Genomic DNA, 24,158 nt, shown 5'->3' with positions numbered 1-24,158 from the left:
GTAAAATCTGCAATTTCTCTTTTAAGTTATCCGATTCACCCACCTTCCCTACAACACACTGGACAGGTTTCTCAGGTCATACTGGTTATTACACAGAAAACAAAGAAGCCAACCCTGCAGCATTTCATCATGGTACTTTCAATCTTCCTTCCACTTGAGGTACAACTAAACACTTATAAAGTTCTCCCAAATGATCCTTGGCATGATTGGAAGCAAGTATTGGCCACACAGAGCAGGTATATAAACTAATAATTTCATAATTACTTTGATAGACCACCTAACAAAACTGTAAATTGTTCAAAACAAGGAAGATTAATTTTCAGGGTTTCATATGTCAGTTATTCTTCAGCATTTAATAAAAACAGAATATTTATTTATTTATTTATTGGATTTTATAGGCCGCCTCATCCCCGAAGGGCTCGAGGTGGCTCACAGTCATAACTATACTCAATAACAGTTACATAAAAACATAAATATAAGTTAACCTGATAAAATGACACAATTATAGCAGCAACAAATCTTTCAGCAGCAACAGATACATCAGAATTAAAGAAAACAAGGAAATAAAATCAGGTGCTCGATCTAAAAGCCAAGAGGGGAAGGGCCAAGCCCAAGATGGAAGTCATGGCCCTGCCAAGATGGAATATGGTAGCCTCATTGGGGGGCGGTGGATCCGCGGCCAGCCCTGCCAAAAGCCCGGTGGAACAATTCTGTCTTACAGGCCCTGCGGAACTCACTAATGCCCCGCAGGGCCCGAATAGCTGGAGGAAGGACATTCCACCAGGCAGGGGCCAGAGCCATAAAGGCCCTGACCCGGATCAAGGCCAGCTGCATCATTGAGGGACCGGGGGTCTCCAGCAGTTCTGCCGCAGCCGAACGCAGCGGTCTATTTGGGACATAAGGGGTGATGCGGTCCTGCAGGTATGAGGGCCCCATGCCGCGCAAGGCCTTAAAGGTCAATACCAACACCTTGAACACAATCTGGAACTCCACTGGAAGCCAGTATAGGCGGTGCAGTACGGGGGTGATATGATTGGAGTAATCACCACCCGTCAAAAGCAGAGCCAAAGCGTTCTGGACCAGTTTCAGCTTCCGGATCAAGTGCAAGGGAAGGCCCGCGTAGAGCTAGTTACAGTAGTCCAACCTCGAGGTGACTGTCGCATGAATCACAGTGGCCAGGTCACACTGGAAGAGATAGGGAGGCAGCCGCTGAGCCCGGCGAAGATGGAAAAACGCAACCTGGGTAACATGGGCCACCTGACCCTCTATAGTTAGCGAAGACTCCAGGCAGACCCCCAGGCTGCGGGCCAGGGACGTTGGGGCCAATGCGACCCCTTCAAAAACAGGTGGCTGAAAATCCCTCGGGCTCTCCCCCCAGCCTAGCCAAAGGACCTCCGTCTTCGTTGGATTAAGTTTTAACCTGCTCTGCCTCAACAAACCAGTGACCGACTCCAAACAATGCTGTAGAGCCGCAGGGACAGAGGCCACTCCCCCCTCCATCAACAGAATGAGCTGAGTGTCATCTGCATATTGGTGACAGACCAGCCCAAAACTCCGCACCAGCTGAGCAAGGGGTCGCATATAGATGTTAAATAAGAGGGGGGAGAGCAAGGCCCCCTCCGTGACCCCACAGTTAAGTGGGGCCCTATGAGAGGCCTGATCCCCGCACCACACCTGCTGACCCCGACCCTGGAGAAACAAGGCAATCCACTGAAGGACAATGCCTGGCACTCCAGAGGCAGCCAGGCAGTGGATCAAAAGGATGTGATGGACCATATCAAACGCTGCAGTGAGATCAAGTAACACAAGCAGCACCAATCAGCCTTGGTCAAGCTGCATGTGGAGTGTGTCTGTGACGGCGACGAGGATGGTCTCCGTCCCATGCCCAGCATGGAAGCCGGACTGGAAGGGATCGAGCATCAATGTGTCCTCCAGGAAGCCCTGAAGCTGCTCCAACACCACTCTCTCAATTACCTTCCCCAGAAACGAAAGATTCGAGACGGGGCAGTAATTGGCCAGATCACCAGGATCTAAGGATAGTATTTTCAAGAGTGGCGGACCACTGCCTCCTTCAACCCACCCGGAAACACTCCTTGCTCAAGGGAGCCGTTAATTATATTCAACAGATGGGGTCATAACTCCTCCCTGCAAGCTTTTATCAGCCAGGAGGGGCACAGATCCAGAGGACAGGTAGTAGGTCTAACAGCAGCCAGGACTGGTCCAAAGTTGGACCCGAAGATGGCGAAGGAACCTCGAGTTCCCTTACTGTATCAAGTGTGGCTGGAAGGTCCCGGCGGAGTAGCATGACTTTATCTGCAAAAAAGCTCTGAAATGCCTCACAGCCAATAGCCAATTGAGAATTTGTGGAACCCACAACTAACAAAGTGAGGGACCGAACAATCCGAAATAGTTGTGCCGGGCGAGAGCTGGCAGATGCGAGAGAGGACGAGAAATAGGCTCTCTTCACCCTCTTAAAGCAGCAGTGGCGTAGGAGGTTAAGAGCTCGTGTATCTAATCTGGAGGAACCGGGTTTGATTCCCAGCTCTGCCGCCTGAGCTGTGGAGGCTTATCTGGGGAATTCAGATTAGCCTGTACACTCCCACACACACCAGCTGGGTGACCTTGGGCTAGTCACAGCTTCTCAGAGCTCTCTCAGCCCCACCTACCTCACAGGGTGTTTGTTGTGAGGGGGGAAGGGCAAGGAGATTGTAAGCCCCTTTGAGTCTCCTGCAGGAGAGAAAGGGGGGATATAAATCCAAACTCTTCTCTTCTTAATCGCCAACTCATAGGCCTTCATAAACGTCCTATAAGTTGTTCGCACTACTTCGTCGCGAGACTTCCTCCTCGATTGCTCTAGCTGTCTGAGTTCCCGCTTCATTTGGCGCAGCTCCACGGTGTACCAGGGAGCTTGCCGTGAGGAGGCGCAGAGGACGCTTGGGAGCAATCACCTCAATGGCGTCGGAAAGCCTGGAGTTCCAGTCTGTCACCTGCTCATCGAGGGTGCCAGGGGGCTCAGGGTCCCGCAGAGCATTCAGGAAACTATTCGGTTCCATAAGTCTCTGCGGGCGGACATAAATTGGTCCATCGCCTAGACAGGGTTGGTGTGGCAGATCCACCCGGATCTTCAAGGCAAAATATTGTTTGTGTAAGTACTTTCAGATATCTATAGTCAAACATTTACATACATACCCCCCTTTTTTTTCCAGAGTGCCTAAATCAATACCAATTCTGTGCTTGGAAAAGCAATACTCCTTGTTCTGAAACAGATTTGCATGCATCTACTTGTTTTTCAATATAAAATAGGAAGATCATGGCAGCTAACATAGTATAATAAATTCTGTGGGCACAGGGTGAAAATGTCCTTCCTAATGTTGGCTTTTTGAACAACACATTTTAAGATTTATGTATTTAATGTGTTGGATCTTGCATCAACGGAATATAATTTCCTTCTCTGCCCATGCAGCACAAACTGATCCCCAAAATAATGTTTCTGGAAGACAGTACAAGCTCACAACAGAAAGGGGGAATTAGTAAAAATCACCCTCCCTTCTGTTAGCATAAGTTTTCTACTGGATCAAACACAATAATGATAACTTGTCTTTTTTAACAATGCAAATAGAAACAGAGATTTCATAGATACAAAGTTCTATGCCCACTCCAGAACAGCCCACTCCAGAATATGGTGGATGCCAGATGTCCATCAAGTACACACAGTCTGATACTTTTCCAGGTGCTTGACAAGTGTTTTCAGAAAATGAGCCAGCCAGATGGGGCTTTTTCACAGCAGGGCTTTTGATTGGCTGAGCAGATTAAAAAAAATGCTTTGGAAGCAGCTGTTACCACAGTTCAAAGACCTCCACTGCATCACTGAGGATAAACTGTGTGTAAGCAAGAAAATATTTTGAACAATATGGTCATTTAAAATAGGTGTGATGAAGACCTGAAGTAAGCCAAATATTTTCTATTCCAGCAGGAATTTAACATTAATCAAATTTCAATGCTGAAGGTACTATAAGTAGCATATTTTTAATCACTTCATATTTGAACCTATGCACAAAATAGCACAGCTATTGGAAGTATTCTCCCACTCTAGAAATTGTGAGACAACTCAAAGAAGCTGTTCAAAATGTTGGTAAACTGTTGGGTGGAAAATGCAAGGTGGTTCTTGAATTCAGCTATAAATAAACCTGTTTCTCCTGCACCTAGAGATGAACTAGATTTTTACATTACTAGGAAAATTTCTGGTGCACTATTACCCTAGAAACCTTACAGGGGCCCCTACTGAACCAGTAGTGATGTGGGGTGGGTGAGCCTGTATTCACGGCTGTTGTCTGGGTCCAAGCTGAGTGACCCTTGCAGAGGAGCCACTCAGCTCAAATCTAGACAGTGGTAGTGTGGGAAGTGAAAAGTTAGCTTGCTTGCCTCTACTGACTCCTCCTGGGGGGGCAGGCCAGAAAATAGATTCTAATGGCCAGTCTACCTCGTTGCCATCACTGAGTCAGTTTGAGAGCCAAACTAGATATGGTGGCATCCTCACAATATGGACACCTCTATCATTTTAGGAATGAAATTGCCTCAGTTTTCAGAAGGCATGGGGGCCTGATTCTGATTAAGACCACAGCATATGGGAAGGGGTCTGTTTTCTCTGCCTAAGCAATTTTTCAAGAGCCCAAACATAAGGGTGGAATGTTTAGTTTTCAAGTTGTAATCCTGCAAAAGGATACTATCGTGAATAAACTGGATTGGTTACATAGCAGTATGAAAAGCAGTACATTCACCAATATATTTGCAAACAATCCAATACACCCACTTCACTATAAACACTAAAAAAAAATTATGTATCGGCTTCTGAGGAAAATCATAACAGATGGTACCTGAGTCTCAATTCCTTGCTCCAGCAAACGTTTAGCTTGATTTTCCACCTCAAGTCGAGCTCTTGCAATAAAAAGCAGGTCATTTTCGATAACTTCTATTCCAGAGAGATCAATTCCTTGAGAAAGATAATCTATAAAAAGTAACAGAATTTTGATATATTATAAAAAATCTGACAATGAGAATACAAAATACTGCACCGTTTAGGCATTATTTCACATGTCACATTTTTATATCTAGAACATTTGATATTGACATACATTCTAACCATTTATTTTACAAGTCACCAAAATAAACACTATTCATCAAGGTAGGGATATTTCAACAACATACTAAGTGAATTTGTTTCTACTAAACATAATCTAGTGATCAAGGGAATGTTTTGATTAAAATACAAGAATACTATGCTGAATTCAAAAATTTACTTCCACAGGTACTTTCTGATTGTCAAAAGGATGGTTTAGACCATTCTCTAGAATGATATGTGAAAAGTTAAACCTATTGATATTATCCCACTTGCACAAGCAGAAACATGTGAACCACCACAAAACCTATCACAGCAATGTGCCTTGTGCAAGAGCTCACAGACCAGAGTTGGCAGCTATTTCCCCTTCTGCTCAACGTTTTCTGAATTCAGCCCATTGACCTGAGATTACAGTCACAGAAGAAAGGGATGCAATCAATTTTCAACTGGGATGATCATCCTTTTACCCTGTTACTTTTAAAAGTGCCCAACAGCTGTAAATGAAATAGCAACAATGTTATATAATTACCGGTAACTAGAATTTTTTTGCCCTGAAATTCAGATTAATTCTTATCAGTTTAAAGGTAGAGATAAAAATAAACAACAGAGTGACAAAGTGAGGAAAGTGCTAAAATTAACTATTAAGGAAGAAATATTATATTAAGGAAGAAACCCAATATCTAGACATTGACACAATACGTGGGTAAAATAAGAATGCAAGGCTGTATTATGTGCAATCAGGAACTGCTACTGTTAAAGCCTCTATCTCTATGGCACATCTCTTACCTCATTCTATGAAATCCATATGTCTAAGCCCTATATCCCCATGGAATCTATACTCCTGCCATAAATGACTAGCAGTGTAATTCTGAACAGAATTATACCCTTCTAAGTCCATGGACTCAAATCTGAGTGTTGGGCTCTAACTCTGGCTAGGATAGCAGCCAATTACAGAAGCAGTCTGGTTTTGATGTGGACAATCATACAGTATACAAAATGAATGTGAGTTATAGCTGTTTAATTTTCATTCAGAAAGAATGCACTGGAAACATCTTTGAGGTCAGGATTACATGTTGGATCCAACCAGCTTTTCAGCTAGTGAAAAAAGAACGCAACGTCCAGTTTAATCATGCAAAAAAGGCTATTCTGAGAAACATGGGGCCCACATATACAAATAACTTGTGTAATGGGGACTGTGGTATGGAGGGGAACAAAGAAACATGGAGAGGAAAAGCCAGCTGTGTCTAAACGAACAGCTGCAGCTCTGTTGCTGCTATTAAGCATCCCACAGCTATCCCCTATAAGACCTTAGTCAAAGCTATAAAATTAAAATATAGTAATTGACTGAAACAGAAATGTTACTAACATCCTATATATATTAGATCTCTTTCTTTGTACCATTTTAAAGGAAACTTTGTTCTGTAAATTATTTGTATTAAATGTTTTAATCTTTCATCAAACCAGGACAGCTTTTTTGCTATGCTTGTTTGCTCCATTTAGATTTCTTTTGATACAGGAAATAAAAAACACTATTTTTTTAAAGCCATTCCTTGAGCAATTCCAATTCATTTTTATTCCAGACGGAAACCCAGCATTTGAAGTGCAGAAGTAATTTCCTCTAGCTCAACAGCACTTAAAGAAGATGATAACTGAATATTGCTCTAAAGGCACTGAAGTGTATCACAGAAGAAACAGTAAATAAGCCTTTACATTGGTGAAAACTCTGAGTAGCGCCTCTTTCCTGAACCTTGTCATAGCTGTAACTTTTCATACCACTTTCTTCAAATCAAAAATGCCAGTTATTAAAAAATAGAGACTTTTGCTGAACTAGAATGTTAATACTGTTTCTTACACCAGACTGTGAAAACTGTAATATTGCTGCCCATTTTAGAAACAGATATTGGCCTGGGTCCAGTCTACAATTTCCTTAAATGCATGAGGGTGGATTTTTGTTGCTGTTGATCTATTCCCCTCCTTTGTGAGACCTCTGATTCCCCCACAAGCTAAATGTAGGGGTCTCAATGCTCCAGCAGTGAAAATCTGAGGATCCTTTGGGCTGCCACAGAAGGCAGGAACTAGTGAAAACCCTGCAGAAATTTAAGGTGGGATCCAAGAACCAAGATCTGTCTTAATCAAAGATTTCTTGGGAGAGGGGATGCAAGCTGCATCACTCTTGTGTTTTCAGAATTCTTCTTTTTAAAAAAGAGGGAATGACAGAAAATATTTCCAAGATCTTTTTTATTTTCTGAATTCCCAATTCCATTTGCATTCTGCTGTCTCAAACACTGGACAAAGGACATCACACATTACATTGAACATTAGGTAAATCCAGATTTGGCCTGAAATGGATTAGACTTATTATTAGTTATGCACCACCTCACTCTCTGACATTCTGTGGTTGGCTCCACCTCCTTCATCAGTCATTCTGTAAGAACATAAGAACATAAGAACAAGCCAGCTGGATCAGACCAAAGTCCATCTAGTCCAGCTCTCTGCTACTCGCAGTGGCCCACCAGGTGCCTTTGGGAGCTCACATGTAGGATGTGAACGCAATGGCCTTCTGCGGCTGTTGCTCCCGATCACCTGGTCTGTTAAGGCATTTGCAATCTCAGATCAAGGAGGATCAAGATTGGTAGCCATAAATCAACTTCTCCTCCATAAATCTGTCCAAGCCCCTTTTAAAGCTATCCAGGTTAGTGGCCATCACCACCTCCTGTGGCAGCATATTCCAAACACCAATCACCACGTTGCGTGGAAAAAAGTGTTTCCTTTTATTAGTCCTAATTCTTCCCCCCAGCATTTTCAATGAATGTCCCCTGGTTCTAGTATTGTGAGAAAGAGAGAAAAATGTCTCTCTGTCAACATTTTCTACCCCATGCATAATTTTGTAGACTTCAATCATTATCCCCCCCCTCAGGCGTCTCCTCTCCAAACTAAAGTAGTCCCAAGCGCTGCTGCAGCCCGCCTCTCCTCATAGGGAAGGGTGCTCCAGTCCCTCAATCATCCTTTGTTGCCCTTCTCTGCACTTTTTTCTATCTCCTCAATATCCTTTTTTTTGGAGATGCGGCTGACCAGAACTGGACACAGTACTCCAAGTCGCAGTCAGCACCCACTACATTATATAAGGGCATGACAATCTTTGCATTTTTATTATCAATTCCTTTTCTAATGATCCCCAGCATAGAGTTTGCCTTTTTCACAGCTGCCATGCATTGAGTTGACATTCCCATGGAACTATCAACTAGACGCCTAAATCCCTTTCCTGGTCTGTGACTGATAGCACTGACCCCTGTAGCGTGTATGTGAAGTTTGGATTTTTTGCCCCTATGTGCATCACTTTACATTTTGCTACATTAAACTGCATTTGCCATTTCTGAGCCCACTCATCTAATTTATCAAGGTCCGCTTGGAGCTCTTCGCAATCCTTTGTGGTTCTCACCACCCTACATAATTTGGTATCATCTGCAAACTTGGCCACCACGCTACCCACCCCTACTTCCAGGTCATTTATGAATAGGTTAAAGAGCACTGGTCCCAAAGCGGATCCTTATGGGACACCACTCCCGACATCTCTCCATTGTGAGAACTTCCCATTTACACCCACTCTTTGTTTCCTGTTTATCAGACAGTTTTGTGATCCATAGGAGGACTTCCCCTCTTATTCCTTCATTGCTGAGTTTTCTCAACAGTCTCTGGTGAGGAACTTTGTCAAAAGCCTTTTGGAAATCCAAGTAGACAATGTCCACCGGTTCACCCCTGTCCACATGCCTGTTTACACCCTCAAAGAACTCTAGTAAGTTTGTAAGACAGGATTTGCCTCTGCAAAGCCATGCTGACTCTTTCTCAGCAGGTCTTGCTTTTCTACATGTTTTATAATTTTATCTTTAATGATAGATTCTACTAATTTACCAGGAACAGATGTCAAACTGACTGGCCTGTAATTTCCCGGGTCCCCCCTAGATCCTTTCTTAAAGATTGGTGTGACATTGGCCAGCTTCCAGTCTTCAGGGATGGAGCCTGATTTCAGGGATAAGTTGCATATTAAAGTGAGAAGATCAGCAATTTCATGCTTGAGCTCTTTAAGAACTCTTGGGTGAATGCAATCTGGGCCAGGGGATTTGGTAACATTTAGTTTATCAATGGCTGCCAGAACTTCTTCCTTGTCTACCACTATCATTCGCTGAGTACCCCTGGATTAAGCCTCCTAAGAAGCTTGGTTCAGGTGCAGGAATGTTCCTCACCTCCTCTTGGGTGAAGACAGATGCAAAGAATTCATTCAGCTTCTCTGCAATCTCCCTGCCATCTTTTAGCACACCCTTTGTTCCTTTGTCATCTAACGGGCCTACCGCTTCCCTTGCTGGCTTCCTGCTTTTGAACCACAACCCTGTGAGAGAATTCCAAAGATGCCCACAAGATCAAAAACATTGTGGATTCTAATATAATGTGTTTAATGATACATTATTAAAGAGTTCAGTGTTTTCCGTTTATAAAGTTTAACTTAATACTGAAATTGTGATTGCATGACAGTGTTTCTGACCATACAATATACTTCGTTTATAACAGAATTTGTTCTCAACCTTCAACATTTTTTCCTTACCTCTTAGAATGAATTTATTTGTATGCAGCCAAAACTGATTACAAAACATCTACAATTATATCAAAAACATTATAAGTAAATATTGAATAAAGCAATAAAACAATAAAACATGACAACCAGCAAAATTAACTCTAAAAATCTGCTCTCTTAGCAACACATTGGACCAGGGGTCTGCAACCTGCGGCTCCGGAGCCGCATGTGGCTCTTTCAGCCTTATACTGCAACTCTGCGTTGCCTGGAGGTCAGAGGGTAGCGTGGGTGTGTTCCTTCAGCCCTCCAGAGCAGCGCTGGAAGGAAAGATGAGAGGAGGGGCTGAACCAGAGGCTGCTCCTTGTGTGAGGGCACCGCTTTTCACGTCCCCTCCACTCACTTCTCCTTCCAGCACTGCTCTGGAGGGCTGGAGGGACTCACCCACACTGCCCTCTGACCCCTGGAGGTTGGAGGGTAGTATGGACGTGTCCCTCCAGAGCAGCTGCCATCCCCCCTCTGCCATTCCCGCAGCCGCCTGCAGCGCGAGAGGCAGCGGCACCGGGAAAGCTGCAGCAGCCAGCCCCACTCTGCCCCATGGAGCAGGCGGCTGCCTGCTCCGTCGGGCAGAGGGGGTTTCCCTGCCCGGCGCCTCCACCTCCCATACCAGTAAGACCCATTTGTAGAGAATTACTATAGCAAAAAGGCCTTCTCTGAACCCAGCAGTATCATCATCATTAAAAACCCTTTCTTCTGTTACTGCCACTGTGGATGCTTAAGATAAACAGAAGCCTAAGGTGGTACCTTGATGCTCAGGAACTGACCCCATGTGAGCAGCATACAGTAAAGTGGCAGCATCTTTACTTAACCAACTGTCCAATGCTATAGAAATTATAGCAACTATATTGATGGGAGAAACTACTGCCTGGTCTAGAACGAACAGAGATATTTGTCACACAGAAGTTCTCAGGTTTCAAAAAAAGTTTCTAAAATTTCATGTCAAAAGCACTGTTGAGTGGCAGAAGATTTCTGAGAGCCTGTGTGCTGTTACTCTATACCAGTGTTTCCCAACCTTTTTGAGGTCAGGGTACCCTTGACCTCACTCTTCATATCTCACGGTACCCCTGCCGCCACCCTCCACCTTCCCCTCCCATTGCTCCTGCTTGCCATACACCCCACCTTCCCCTCCCAGGATGAAGGGAAGCACTGGGGGTGGGGGTGGCTGCTGACCTTGTGGCAGGCCCTGCCCCATGAGCCAGCTCCATGTCCTTGCTGGCGCCGGTGGGAGACACCACAAAAATGAGGGGGGAGGGGCGGTAGTGTTGCCGCGGTACCCCTGGGACATGCTCACGGCACCCCAGGGTACCACGGTACCCTGGTTGAGAATGGCTGCTCTATACAATTTCCATCCAGACCAGAGGCTTCTCCAAACTTCATTTGCTTCACAATTTGCTACAGTTCAGATGCAGGAACCTCAAGCAAAATCTTGCTCTGCTTCAGAGAGAAGGGGCATCAGTGTGCTTTGAAGAAGACTCTTCTTGTAAGAATACTGTCCCCTTTTTACAGGCTCCAAATAAAATAGGTTAAAACAGGTGTAATCTGTGCCTCTTCTAAGTTTGGCCCCTAGTCTTTCATGCCCAGTATCACTGATCTGTTTTGAAAATTGCTGAAGTCTGTATACAGAAAGCTTACTAGCTCTCCTCCCCAGACTCCCAAGAACAATTGCCAGGTATATGTGATTCAGAAGTGAGTCTGCTAGGCATGCAGAGTGTTTACGGCATATTGAGTTCTGAAAAGCTCATTATATTTTTTGGTTGATGGGTTACAAGAGATATTCAGGCAAGTCATCTTTATTTGCTGACTCTAGACACAATTTAGCCATGGCTGGTCTTTAGTGTGATGCAAAGGAAATTATGCCTCACTGTAAATATGGCTTCACTGTGTTCCATAACAAGGCCCTACTAATGACGGGGAGCATAATTCAATGCTAAACATTCTTGTGCAGCCTCCCTGACTGGATTAAACCAAAGTCATGTGACAGCACTGTATTCCATTACCATTGTGGAGTATGCTCCATCGTAACTGCTCCAGGGTAAACAAACAGATGAAACATCACCAGGAGTTACAAACAGGGTTCAACAGAAATTTGCAAACTCTACCTGCATGACTAAGGGAGAAATTACTCGAAAGCAGTTAAGCAAGAAACATAAGCCTACTAATTTCATGAAACCCAAAATCTCTCATAATTAAGTGCAAAATAGCCCATGACTTGGACTGAGTTCTACCTAATCAAGCTTGATCACTTGCCTTCTTCACAAAAATACATTTCTTGCAAGAAACACATTCCCCCCTTATCTCCTTTTAAAGCACTTCCGTATTCGTTTCAATTTTGAAGGCTGGATTTGAAGAGGAGAGGAGGGGAACTGGCATTTCTAGTCAGGATTTTGATCTTCCCAGTTTAGACCCTAACTCCCACTTTCCATTAAGAGAATCCCACTGAGTCACAGCTATGACACAGGCAGCTGAATTCTGAGTCCTGAGGAGGCCAGGGCTGCATCGCCCTGCCACCTCCAGAAGGCTTTTCGGCGACACAGGGAGCCAAAAAACAAAAAAAGGTTTTCCTCCACTGGAAAACCTTCTAATTGGTTCAGTGCATTTATGCCACCCAAAACTGTGGCATTAAGTCACAGGCCCAGGTAATGGCGCATTTGGAGGGAAAGCCAGGATGAAAGACAATTAACATCAGTTCTGTCCCTGGCTATTCCTCTGGAATACCCCCGCTACGCTGGTTAACGCTGATGCAGAGCTCTGCACTATGTCCAGGCATCTTGGAGAGCTGTGGCAGTTGACTACAAGCAAATTTGCCCCTCCGCCAGGGTAAGTGCCCCAGAGAGGACAACTCTACCAACACAACCGTGGGTCACCTCTAGATGTCACTTCGCGACGGCACACCTCCCCCCCCCAAATTGGGGTGCAAGTATGCAGAGAAGAATGGATAAATCCAAGCTGGCCACCCAGTGGGAGCAGGCAAGCAGAGTAGAAGGGCCAAGGTCAAAGATAAAACTGCTAGCATGAGAAGGTCAGGGTCTGAAAAGAGAGAACTGGAAGCAGTAGAAGGGGGCATCATAGTAACATGTACTTCAATAGTACTGTATTTATTTGAAAGGGAGATGACCCTGCAAAAAATGTTATACTCCCAAAGATTTTTATTATTAGGTATAACTGTAAGTTGGATGCAAAATTTAAGATGGCCTCCTTTCTTTTTAATGCCATACCTGGAAAAACTAGTTTCGCACTTAAGTAAATAGTGTAATGTCTTAGTAAGTTGTGCTTGCAGTTGAAAGCAACAATAACATCAATGAATCCTACCATGCATAAGATCATTATATTAGTAAAACCACAAGAGGATTAGTAGCATTCATGGCAGTGATGGCGAACCTTTTTGAGACCACGTGCCCAAATTGCAACCCAAACCCCACTTATTTATTGCAAAATGCCAACCCAGCAATTTAACCTGAATGCTGAGGTTTTAGATTTTAAAAAACCGGTTAGCTTTCTCTTCCTCCACCCCACCTTCTAAAGCAGGGGCCAGCCTGCTCTAGCCTCCAGCAAGTCCCATGTGCACTGCTTTGTGCCTCTCTAGCATCTCTGCCTCCTCTGTGCCCCTCTCCCTCGGGCAGCAGCCACCTGGAGCACAGGCACCAGGCCCGCCAGCCGAGTCCTCCCTGCTCATCGTGGTGCGAGCATGTCGTGCTTAGTGGCCCAGGCCAGCCTAGATGTGTGGGGGGCGGGGTGATTTTCTGCTCCCCACATGATGAACTCTGTGTGCGCGTGCCCACAGAGAGGGTTCCGAGTGCCACCTCTGGCACCCGTGCCATAGGTTCGCCATCACTGATTTATGGGTTACAATAGTCTGAAGAGGGGGTAGGACCCTTTAAGAAGAGAGATGTCTTTGTCATTAAAATTGAAAATTTCTTGATTTACTAAAGGTAAACAGATTTTAAAAACTTACCAGTAGAGCTGCGGCTTAATGATCTATGTATTTTAAATCAAAACTTTAAAGAACACTTATGTAACAGTTTTGGTTGAAGGATGTTAACACAAATGTCTATAACCACAGGCTGGGTAATCCAAATATTTTCTGAGCTGGCAGCTGAGGTGGGATCCAATCAGTTCTCACCACTTCTCTAGAAGTGGTTACTAATTTTTTCTGAGTGCCGAGAAGGGGTTACTAAAGCAACCTCCCTGCCCAATAGGGACTGGAGGTGCGTGTGTGCGGCGGCGCCACTATTTGAATCCCACCACCATTGGAACCTGTTATTAAAATTTTGGGATCCCACCACTGGCTGGCCGCTATCTATTTCTTCAAAACGCAGGAGCTTTTTTATATCCACCATAATAATGACTTCAAAATGCTTCTCTGTGATAAAGATATCACTGGGGGAAATGTTACGTTAAAACAAAGAAGTTACAAGGTAAATAATTTATAAATAACGTACCCCATTTATTGGGCATCACTAGCTTAATGTCTCCCAATGAGTTTAATGGTGACATAAAAATCTGAATCCGAGTCTAACCAGTCCTATCCTGACAATGTAACCACAGCACCATGCTGGCTGTCACAATAGATCCAGTTGACATTTTAAAAGAAGTACTTCTGAAGTTTTCTGAGCAAAATCCAGTGATATTCATTAACTTGAAAAATGCAATCCATTCTCCCCATAAAATACTGCAGTTCGATCACACAGTGTCTACAGGTAGATCAAGACTGCTCTCAATATCACCAATTAGTTCTATAATAGACACCACACAATTGTTGAGTCTTTCCCGCATTTTTCTTTTCATAAGCTAGTACTGTGAGCTTCCTCTCCTTAAGTCTAGAGTAAATTTACAACCGTCATGTAAAATAAAGGTGGGGGGGGGGGGGCACAGCTAATACCCTCTGTGCCGCAAAATGTAACAAATAATTGCTTCAGCTGCTCTTGCCCACCACTTTAGAGTTCTCCCACTCCAGAATAGTGGCAGAGCAATACAAGAGAAGAAGTGTGCATGGAATTTCCCCCCAGCACTATCGTCCCACAGCTGGTTATTCATTGTGTGGGGACCAGATATTATGCAATAGCTGTTGAATGAAGGTAAGTGTCAGGATAGATCTAGCAAACAACCTTGCTTGTTTGTTCTTGTATGGAAGAATCTCATACTCGCTGAAGTATTGGAAATCCACTGGCAACATCACAGTACAGAACAATTCTGTTTGACTAGGTCTAAAAAAGCTTGCTCTTTATATTGAAACAATGACAGGCATTTAAGTATTATTGTCTTCCAGAATTTGCAAGAAAAAATATAAGACTAAACCACTCAGTTATGCTTATCAATACTCAAATGGCCTTGAATGAAACAAAAATACATTATTTGATTAATTTGTTCAACAAAAGCCGTTCTGGAAGGCAGTTTATTCAGAAGGAAGCCTGAACTTCTACAGCGGGCCCTGCTCTCCGGCAAGAATTCTCAGGGTTACAGCTAGCTGTAAAGGATTCAATGGTGTTGATGGTGAAGTAACCTTGAGTGCATTCCACAGCCCGGGCGATGGGCCAGCTTCATCGGCGGAGACTTTATCTTTGCGCGGGAGATGAGGACTCCGTTCCCATGGGAAGCAGGAGGGGGGATGGGGTGAATGGTGTTATAACCTGTGCTTCTGTACAGGGAAGTGTCATTCCCTGCCACACGCGGTAAATGCGTGAGCTTTCCTAAGATGTCTTAATAAAGCGGACTTTTACACCCAAAAGCCTTTTATTTCTGCTTCTCATGGAATTCCCTTACATTGTGGCAGGAATCTTGAATTCATCTTCTTTATTCCTAGTGCAGTGGACCTCTAGGTGTCTTGACGTATGGAGAAAGGAGGTTAGATGTTACTCGCGGAAGGTGCGGTAGTCTTCCAAAGAATCGCGTGCTGGACCTTTCCTTCTGGATCTGGAGGAACCGAAAGCAGGAGAAGACGAGGCCCTCGCTTGGTGGTTCTTTTCCGTCCTCGGGGATCAGTTAACGAAGTCTTCCTTTACTCCGCTGGAACGAGGGACGTGGCGACCACCATGGGGACTTCCCATGGAGCCGTTTGGGAAGCTGGGTTCTATGGATCGTCCAGTGCCTGTGGATCGGATCTCTACCCGCTGCGTGTGTGGATTACAAACCTCGGATGCAACCTGTCATGGAGGAGGCAGGGGCCTGACCGGCCACCTTTCATGTGGCGGCAAACCCAGGAGATCCACAACCGAGTTCCTGACTGGACTCAGATTTTGGTGATGCTCCTAAAGAACCACTGGGACCGCGTTACATCAGTGGGAGGGCCATCCTGAAGGATACCAAATTCAAACCTGGGATTGGGAGAATTATCCGCATTACCGTCTTCCAATCCGGTTAACCCCTGATCCCGGCCAGCGAATCGCGCAAAATTCGAGGAGTGCCCCGGGAGCCACCGGTGGCTCACTGGGTATCTCCGATGTCTCGCCTCCAGGCGGCACGAAGAGTCCTAAGAAAGCCTACACTCCCAGCCCGGATCTGCATTCCCTCTCCCATCGGCGGAGACCTGCGAGGATGAAGAAGAGGTGGGGCGACTCAAGTAGATCGCCCAGCAGCTGCTGGACCAGACTGACGTCAGCTATGGGAGGGAGGAACGGGGCAGGCGCAGTTGCAGCAAAGTAGCGAAAACCTGCAGAAGGAACTGGAACGGCAACGCAAAGAAGTCCAACTTCGAAAGTTGGACGTACCGTACAAAGATGCTTCCGCAACGACAATATGCCCAGAATCTGGTCGAAGTCCACTGATAAAGTCCTGGAACCGCTCTCCAGACTGGATTTACAACGGCAACGAAAGCTGGCGTTTTCAGGCTCTCTCGCGCACGCCAAAGTGAGCTCACTGGAGAGCTCTTAAACGGGACCTAACTGGCTAAATTGGAGCGAAAAAAGCTGCTCTGCATGCGCATCTGTGGGATGCATTGACCAGCGCAAGGAAAGGGAGCTGGCTGCAAAGCTTGGAGAGGGAGCTACAGAGCAGCAGACCAGGAAGCCCCAAGGATTGGAGTCTATGCTGTTACTGATCAATACCGGCGCCAGGGAATTGCCATACCCGCATCGGGTCCTGCCACCCAAAGCGCCAGCGGCACCGCCATGGCGCCCGACTCTTTGTATGGCGCCGATGCATTCGGCACGGCTGCCTGCCCAACCTTGCTCAACTCAAGGCAACCACTTACGCCAGCTTAGGCGCTTAAGAGTTGTGGAACGGGGGGCTGCACTATGTTGCCCCGAGCACCTGTACCATGCTTGAGTGGGACCGCCTAAACTTCCTACTTACTATTTGCAAACTCAATGCCCGCCTAATTTGAAGACTATACTGATGATTTTATACCGGGTCTGAGCGCCGGGGTAACAGGTGACATCGGGTCAGTCCTGGATGGAACGTAGCGGTTTCCGACTGGTTCAGTGACTCTTTTTTTGATTTGCAAGATAAGAAGACTCTACGCCATACGGGTGCCACGCATTCCTCCAAGCCCAAGCCTTGAAGCTGGCTTCCAAGATCCAGGGCATGAGCAGAATGAAGCTATCCGCACTATCAAAACTATCCAGCAAGGCAACCGCCTCGCTTGCAGAATTTGCCTGGGTGGAATTTCGTAAGGGCGGCTGCTCGACTTCTCCTGAGTGGCCTGAACGCATGAAATGCTAATACTGGATGCTGTGACGGGTGTTGCGTGGAAACGGTAGTTTTAATTCGGGTTCCTCGTACTATTGCAGATTGGATCCAGTTAGGTCCCAGGTGGCGCCTCAAGCACGCTGTGTCGGGAGGTCACGCATTTCAAAACCCGCCTACTGTGCTCCACCAAGCTGCCGCCTCTACCAAACCACCTCTGAACGCCGTCAGCCACTGGGATTGTGTCTTTACTCATGCGGAGGGCCAGGTCATCTAGCCGCCAACTGTCCTAAGAAACAAAACCAACCGCTTAGCTACAAGCACTCCATCTGCCAAGCCACCACGCAGATCGGGCCGGGCCCCATCGGGTTCGCCTAAAGCGGGGTCATCGGCGCACTCCAGAGGAGGGGAAGCAGCTGTTTGCCTTCTTCAGCCCCATGCCAACATGGGCCCCGACCGACGCGGTGAGTGAAGGCAGCCTCCCATTACTGTCCAAGCTGCTTGGCCAACCCCTAAACACACTCGCATTATAGCCTCGCCCCTTGTGGGATTCTGGCTGCTCCCACTGTTTAACACGCGCCCCAGGTGGCAGAGGAGTCAGGTCTGGACCAAATTCCTGGCTAAGCTCCATACCATTCACCCAAATGATCTGTGCCCTCGAACGGTAAGGACGGCCCAGTTCAAAAAACACAGCCGTTCTCCTCCGCTATAATCGACCATTGGGAGAAAATTAGTTTTATTTTGGCGCCAGTGGCCAAACACTCCATAGTTTTGGGCATGCCATGAAGTTATTGTTACATGAACCAAAGTTCATTTGGAAAGAACGGATCTTAGAATTCACTGACCCTCCCCTGCGGTGAACACATGAATTGGGGAAAACCAACTTCTCCTGACACACCCCCCCTCCCTGGCTTCTTCAGCTTATTGCTCCGCATTCTATTGACATCCCACCTATGTATCATGATTTAGCCAGAGTTTTTCAGGAGCAAGAATGCCATCAGTTGCCACCCCACAGAGACACTGACTGCAAAATCGTATAGTACAACCAGGGCGCAACTACCCAAAGGTAGAATTCCACCGCATGAGTCCCAATGAGGAGAAGGAACTGCGTTTCTTGGACAAGCAAGAACCTCGTACAAGGGTTCATACGGGCGGGCTACCAAACACACACCGCGCTGTTCCGCTTTGTTTGTAAAAAAAAGATGGGCTCTTACGACTTTGCACAGATTATCGAGGTCTCAATGCGGTCTCCCTGTCCAATAAATATCCTTTGCCTTTGATCAAGGACCCTTTAGATGCACTTTCGGCAAAGGGCTTATTTTTACTAAATTGGACTTAAGAGAAGCTTAATACAGGGTCAGAATCATGCTGAAGGCTATGAACACTTGACCATGCGTTTAACACAAAGTTTGGACAGTTTCCACTTGATAATGCCATTCTGGTTAAGTGGGGCCCCGGGCTTTTATGGCCCTTATCAACTTAAGTTCTCCATGATTTATTGTACAAGGGAGTTGTGGTATACCTTAGATGACGCTTTGATTTTACTCACAAACCATAGAAGAGCATGAAACATTGGTTCGAGTATTGAAACGCTTGCTTTCGACAATTCTCTTTGCCAAACACTCCAAATGCTGTTTTCACCAGACCTCCATTGACTATTTGGGTTACCGGATCTCGCCCGAGGGCTTGAAAATGGATCCTGCTAAGATTGACGCAGTCCTCCAATGGCTCTGCCCCCCACCAACCGCAAAGAGCTCCAATCTTTTTCTTGGTTTGCTAATTTCTATCGTGACTTTATACCCTACCCGCTGAACTGGACTCTCCCTCTCACAGACCTCTTACGCATCTAAGGGTAAGATCCACTGTCCGCCAAGCCGGGGCCCCCTTTCCTGGTCCGAGGAGTGTCAAACAGCCTTTCAACTCTTAAAGTCTGTGTTTACCTCGAACCTATCCTAAAGCACCCTGACCCAGATCTCCGCTTGTGGTTCCGCGTGGATGCCTCGGACAAAGCACTCTTGGGGCAGCCCTGTTGCAGAAAAAGAAAGATGGTAGGCTGGTTCCGTGTGCTTATTTGTCTACAAAATTCTCTGGTGCGGAACTCAACTGGACTGTAGGGGGATAAAGAGACTAGGCCATTAAAGTAGCACTCTCCACTTGGCGCCACTGGCTGGAGGGGGCTAAACACCCCTTTCAGGTTTGGTCGGATCACAAAACCTGGCAGCTCTTTCCACCCCTCAAGATGTCCGCAAAACAACTTCAAGTAATGATTTCTTTTCTCGCTTCTTTACAGTCCACTTTTTTTCCCTCGAAACCAATAACTGGCTGACGCTACCGCTCTCGGGCCACCTCGGGAGGGGGGGTGGAGCTGCCTACGAGACATTCCACGCACTGTTCTCTCCCCTCCCAGTTGGGGCTGGCTGTCACGCCATCTCAACGCCCACTCCTCCTCCACCCCCCATTCCTAGTCCTCCGTCTCTCCTTTCCTCTAAGTGGGAACCGAGGAGGCGGCTGCACGAAACCTCCAGCGGAAGAAAGTGACTCCCAATTCGCGTTTGGAGAATGGGAGTTTGGCGGAGGGGGGAATGTTGTGCACTCTGCCTCCCCGCAAGCAGGTTCTTGAAGCTTGCCACGATGCCCGGCCGGCTGGACATTTTGGCTTTCTGAAACTCTGCATTTGGCCACGCCCGGCAGTTCTGGTGGCTGGCCGCAATCGCGCAAGGACATTGAGGCATACATTAAGGGCTGCTTTCGGTTTGTGCAGAAGCCAAAACCATCCCGAAAGCCCCATGGACTGTTGAAACCTCTCCGGGTGGCCTCTCGCCTGGGAAGTCATCTCCATGGATTTTACACGGATTTGCCCGAAAGTCATGGCAACACGGTTTTGTGGGTGGTGGTAGACTTATTTTCTAAACAAGCTCATTTTATTCCATGTGCTTCCATCCCTCCGCCCTAAGTTGGCACGACTGTTCATTCAACATGTTTACCGCCTCCATTCCGCCTCGCTATATAGGTGGTCTCCACCGCTGCCCCCACCATTCATTTCAAAGTTCTGAAGGCGCTTTTGGGTTGTTAGTCGCCTGCCGCCGGGCCGGGCCTCTACCATCGCCTTCAAAAGCGATGACGGGAGAGAACTAACAGAACCCTAGAGCAGTATTTTCACGCTTGTTACACCAACTACCACCAAGACAATTGCGCGAGCTTATTCCGTTTATGGAGCTCTATAACAATGCGGGTTCATAGCAGTACAAAGAAAACCCCTTTGAAATTGTGTCTGGTCGCCGCTGCTACAACTATCACTCATGACAGCTTTAACCTCCAGAGTTTCAACAATGGATTTCATCCCTAGCCGAGGGATGGAAAACGTCCAGACCGGGCTTCTTACAACAAGCTAAGGACTCCCAAAAGCTGCAGCGGATAAACACCGCCGGATTTCATGCAGGGCTCTTGGGTGTATTTATCTACAAAAAATCTTAGAGACGTGCATAAATTTTCTAAACTTGCAAAAGATTAGGTGGACCTTTTCAGATTACTAAAGTGATTAATGATGTCACTGCCGCTTAGATTTGCCTAACTCTCTTTAGTAACATATTCATCCTGTCTTCCATTTCAGCAGCTTGCTCAAGAGGCTCCCCGCTTCCGATGCCTGGCACGCACTACGCGGAGGAGGCCCGACCCACTATTATTGATGGTCACAAGCACTCACTAAATTGATTTCGCTATCCTGGGCTAAGCTGGCATTAATCGCAAACGCTTTGCAATATTTAGTCTCTTGGGTGGATGATATTCCTCTGGAGTATAACTCAATGGGTTTATTCGAAGAATATTGACGCTTCCCACCCCTTATTTCTTGCTTTCCACAGCTGCTTTCCGCAGATAAACCTGGGGGGGGAGGGTCTTCTTTAAAGGGAGGCAGAGTGTAAAGGGATTCGAAAATGGTGTTGATGGTAGAAGTAACCTTGAGTGCATCTCCACAGCCCGAAGCGATGGGCCAGCTTCATCATTTGGAGACTTTATCTTTGGCGGGAGATGAGGACTCCGTTCCCATGGGAAGCAGGAGGGGGGATGGGGTGAATGGTGTTATAACCTGTGCTTCTGGCGGGAAGTGTCATTCCTGCCACTACGTGTACGTGAGCTTTCTAAGATGTCTTAATAAACGGACTTTTACACCCAAAAAGCCTTTTATTTCTGCTTCTATGGAATTCCTTACACTAGCACTGCTGTTTACACCTCTCTAAATAACTCCGTCTTGGTACTGAGTAAGATTTGAATAAAAATAAAAACTGTCAAGGTATTCCAACTCCTGGTAATTTGTGCCTTCAGAATTCATAAAGCTTTCACTTCTCAAACAAAAATGAAGTCAACTAGTGTTATCTGTACTAACAATACCTTAGACATTTTTACTATAACATGGGATAGTCAGCAATGGGGATCTCTGTAAAAGAGGCTGTAATATTGTCAAACGTGTGGACACATTTTAAACACTGAGAATAAGGAGTAAGCACTGCCACAAAGTAAATGGGCCTGGAATGGGCCTGCCCTTATATAAAGCAGTGGTGCGACCGCACTTGGAGTACTGTGTTCAGTTCTGGTCGCCACATCTCAAAAAGGATATCGAAGAGATAGAAAAAGTGCAGAGAAGGGAGCAATGCGAGGGATGATTGAAGTTGATTGGACACCTTCCCTTAAGTGAGGAGAGGCTGCAAGCGTTTTGGGACTCCTTTTTTTTAGTTTGGAGAGGAGACGTCTGAGGGGGGATATGATTGAAGTCTATAAAATTATGCATGGGGTAGAAAATGTTGACAGAGAGAAATTTTTCTCTCTTTCTCACAATACTAGAACCAGGGGGCATTCATTGAAAATGCTGGGGGGGAAGAATTAGGACTAATAAAAGGAAACACTTCTTCACTCAATGTGTGATTGGTGTTTGGAATATGCTGCCACAGGAGGTGGTGATGGCTACTAACCTGGATAGCTTTAAAAAGGGCTTGGACAGATTTATGGAGGAGAAGTCAATTTATGGCTACCAATCTTGATCCTCCTTGATCTCAGATTGCAAATGCCTTAGCAGACCAGGTGCTCAGGAGCAGCAGCAGCAGCAGAAGGCCACTGCTTTCACATCCTGCATGTGAGCTCCCAGGGACACCTGGTGGGCCACTGCGAGTAGCAGAATGCTGGACTAGATGGACTCTGGTCTGATCCAGCTGGCTAGTTCTTATGTTCTTATGAAACAAAACTATGAATATGCCAAAATGTATAAACTGAACAAACAGATTTTCCCTTTGGAGTTTACAGGAACTGGATAATTGGATGCAAGGCAGTGTCTTTGCAGACAGTAATTTTTAAGAGAGTGTTGTGATTTGTAGGCTATAACACTTGCGATAAATGAGGAAAATATACAATCATGAGGAAGATGGTTTAATAGAAAATGTATTTTTGTAGTATATTTAGATCTCTTCTCATTTCATTCAAAACATTTTTATCTTCCTTTCCCAATCTCAGTGTAAGGTTGTGGTTTGATGTGTGTTTCTGTTCAGCCAGCCTGGCCTTGGAACATTCCACGGTCTGGGATGTATGCCCAGGGTGGCTGCTGGAGTTAACCTTGCTGTCTGCGCTTATCATATATGTTTGAAGCTTGTCTTTTTCTATCGTGGGAATTGTATTGGGGAGTTCGGGGAGGAACCGTATTGCCCGTAAAAGAGGCGACCTGATCTGGGGAAGGTCAGAATCTGCATTCCGTGTATTGTGACTCCTGAAGATTATGAAATAAAGAACTATTCAAAGTTACTTGATTTCGGGTCCTTCGAGGTTCCTTACATTATGCAGATTCTCACAACTTTCTTTTCGGATTGAACGTGGCTAAGCACCATCTCCATCCGTTCTTGTGGATCTCTGATGTCGTCCAACATGCAGAGATTGGCTTTCAAGGGTCCGCTGGACGTGGAATATGAGGTTGCGGTAACCCCCAAAGAGGATTCCTTCTCTTCCCCCCAGGCAACCGTTTCTGTGGAGGAGCCAGCGGAATCAATCTCCCTGGTGACCCTCTCCAAGCCTCGGCTCAGCTGGAGCTTAGCCTTCCTCCAACTGCACGAGCAAGTGGAAGAAGCCCCCCTGATGGCTCGGCGCATGGTCTCGGCCGAACGTCTAGAGGTGCATCAGGAGTTCTACGATCCAGGTGGCGGAGTGTCGATGGATCGTGCCCCCCAAGAGCAGCACTTCACCACCCGCCAACATGTGCATTACAAACCGGTGATGCGAATGGTGATGGAGGAAGTCGGAGTATCTACCATCCATGGAGACACCCAGGAATCTCTGGAGAAATTTCTGGATCAATACCTTGAGGAGCCTCCTCCTGCACACCACTGGCAGAGCATGGGAGCCCGCCCGAAAGGGTCGCACCCATCAGCACCCTGAGATTCCATGGAAGGTGTTATGGATTTACAAAAAGGATCTCGGGTTCAACTCGCCTTCGCAGAGGATACCCGCGCCCGGGATCCTCTGGACTTACAGGAACTTGAGGGGGCGACTGCCATGCCTGCAGCGGACCTGGATCGCCCCCCCGACTCAGAACCGGTCCATTGGGCTGAGCAGCTTGAGGCTCTCGAAGTGGCCAAACGTGATTGGGAGCAAGAGTGTGAAGCCCTTGAGAGGGAGCACGAAGCCCTCGAACTGGAACGTGAGCAGCAACGCCAAGAATTCGAATTGGAGCTGGCACAGGAGAAAGATATCCTCAGACAACAATACCTTCAAGATATTACAGTCCATGATCGAGTGATGGAACAATCCAGGCTTGAACTCCAA

General features: G+C 46.2%; 1 protein-coding gene across 4 annotated transcripts in view; it reads right to left on the bottom strand.

Moving 5' to 3' along the window:
• COG5 (component of oligomeric golgi complex 5) overlaps nt 1-24,158 on the bottom strand; it is a 216,477-nt gene that overhangs the window by 106,199 nt on the left and 86,120 nt on the right. For all 4 annotated transcript variants that reach the window (XM_048499481.1, XM_048499483.1, XM_048499482.1 and 1 more), the window contains exon 7: nt 4,875-5,005. In XM_048499481.1, coding sequence (XP_048355438.1) covers nt 4,875-5,005 — 131 coding nt within the window. The remainder of the gene's footprint in view (nt 1-4,874; nt 5,006-24,158) is intronic.

The sequence above is a fragment of the Sphaerodactylus townsendi genome, linkage group LG06 (genome assembly GCF_021028975.2).
Source record: "Sphaerodactylus townsendi isolate TG3544 linkage group LG06, MPM_Stown_v2.3, whole genome shotgun sequence".
Classification (NCBI taxonomy): domain Eukaryota; kingdom Metazoa; phylum Chordata; class Lepidosauria; order Squamata; family Sphaerodactylidae; genus Sphaerodactylus; species Sphaerodactylus townsendi.
Note: the sequence above shows the minus strand (reverse complement) of the source record. Positions and strands in the feature narration are given on the sequence as shown.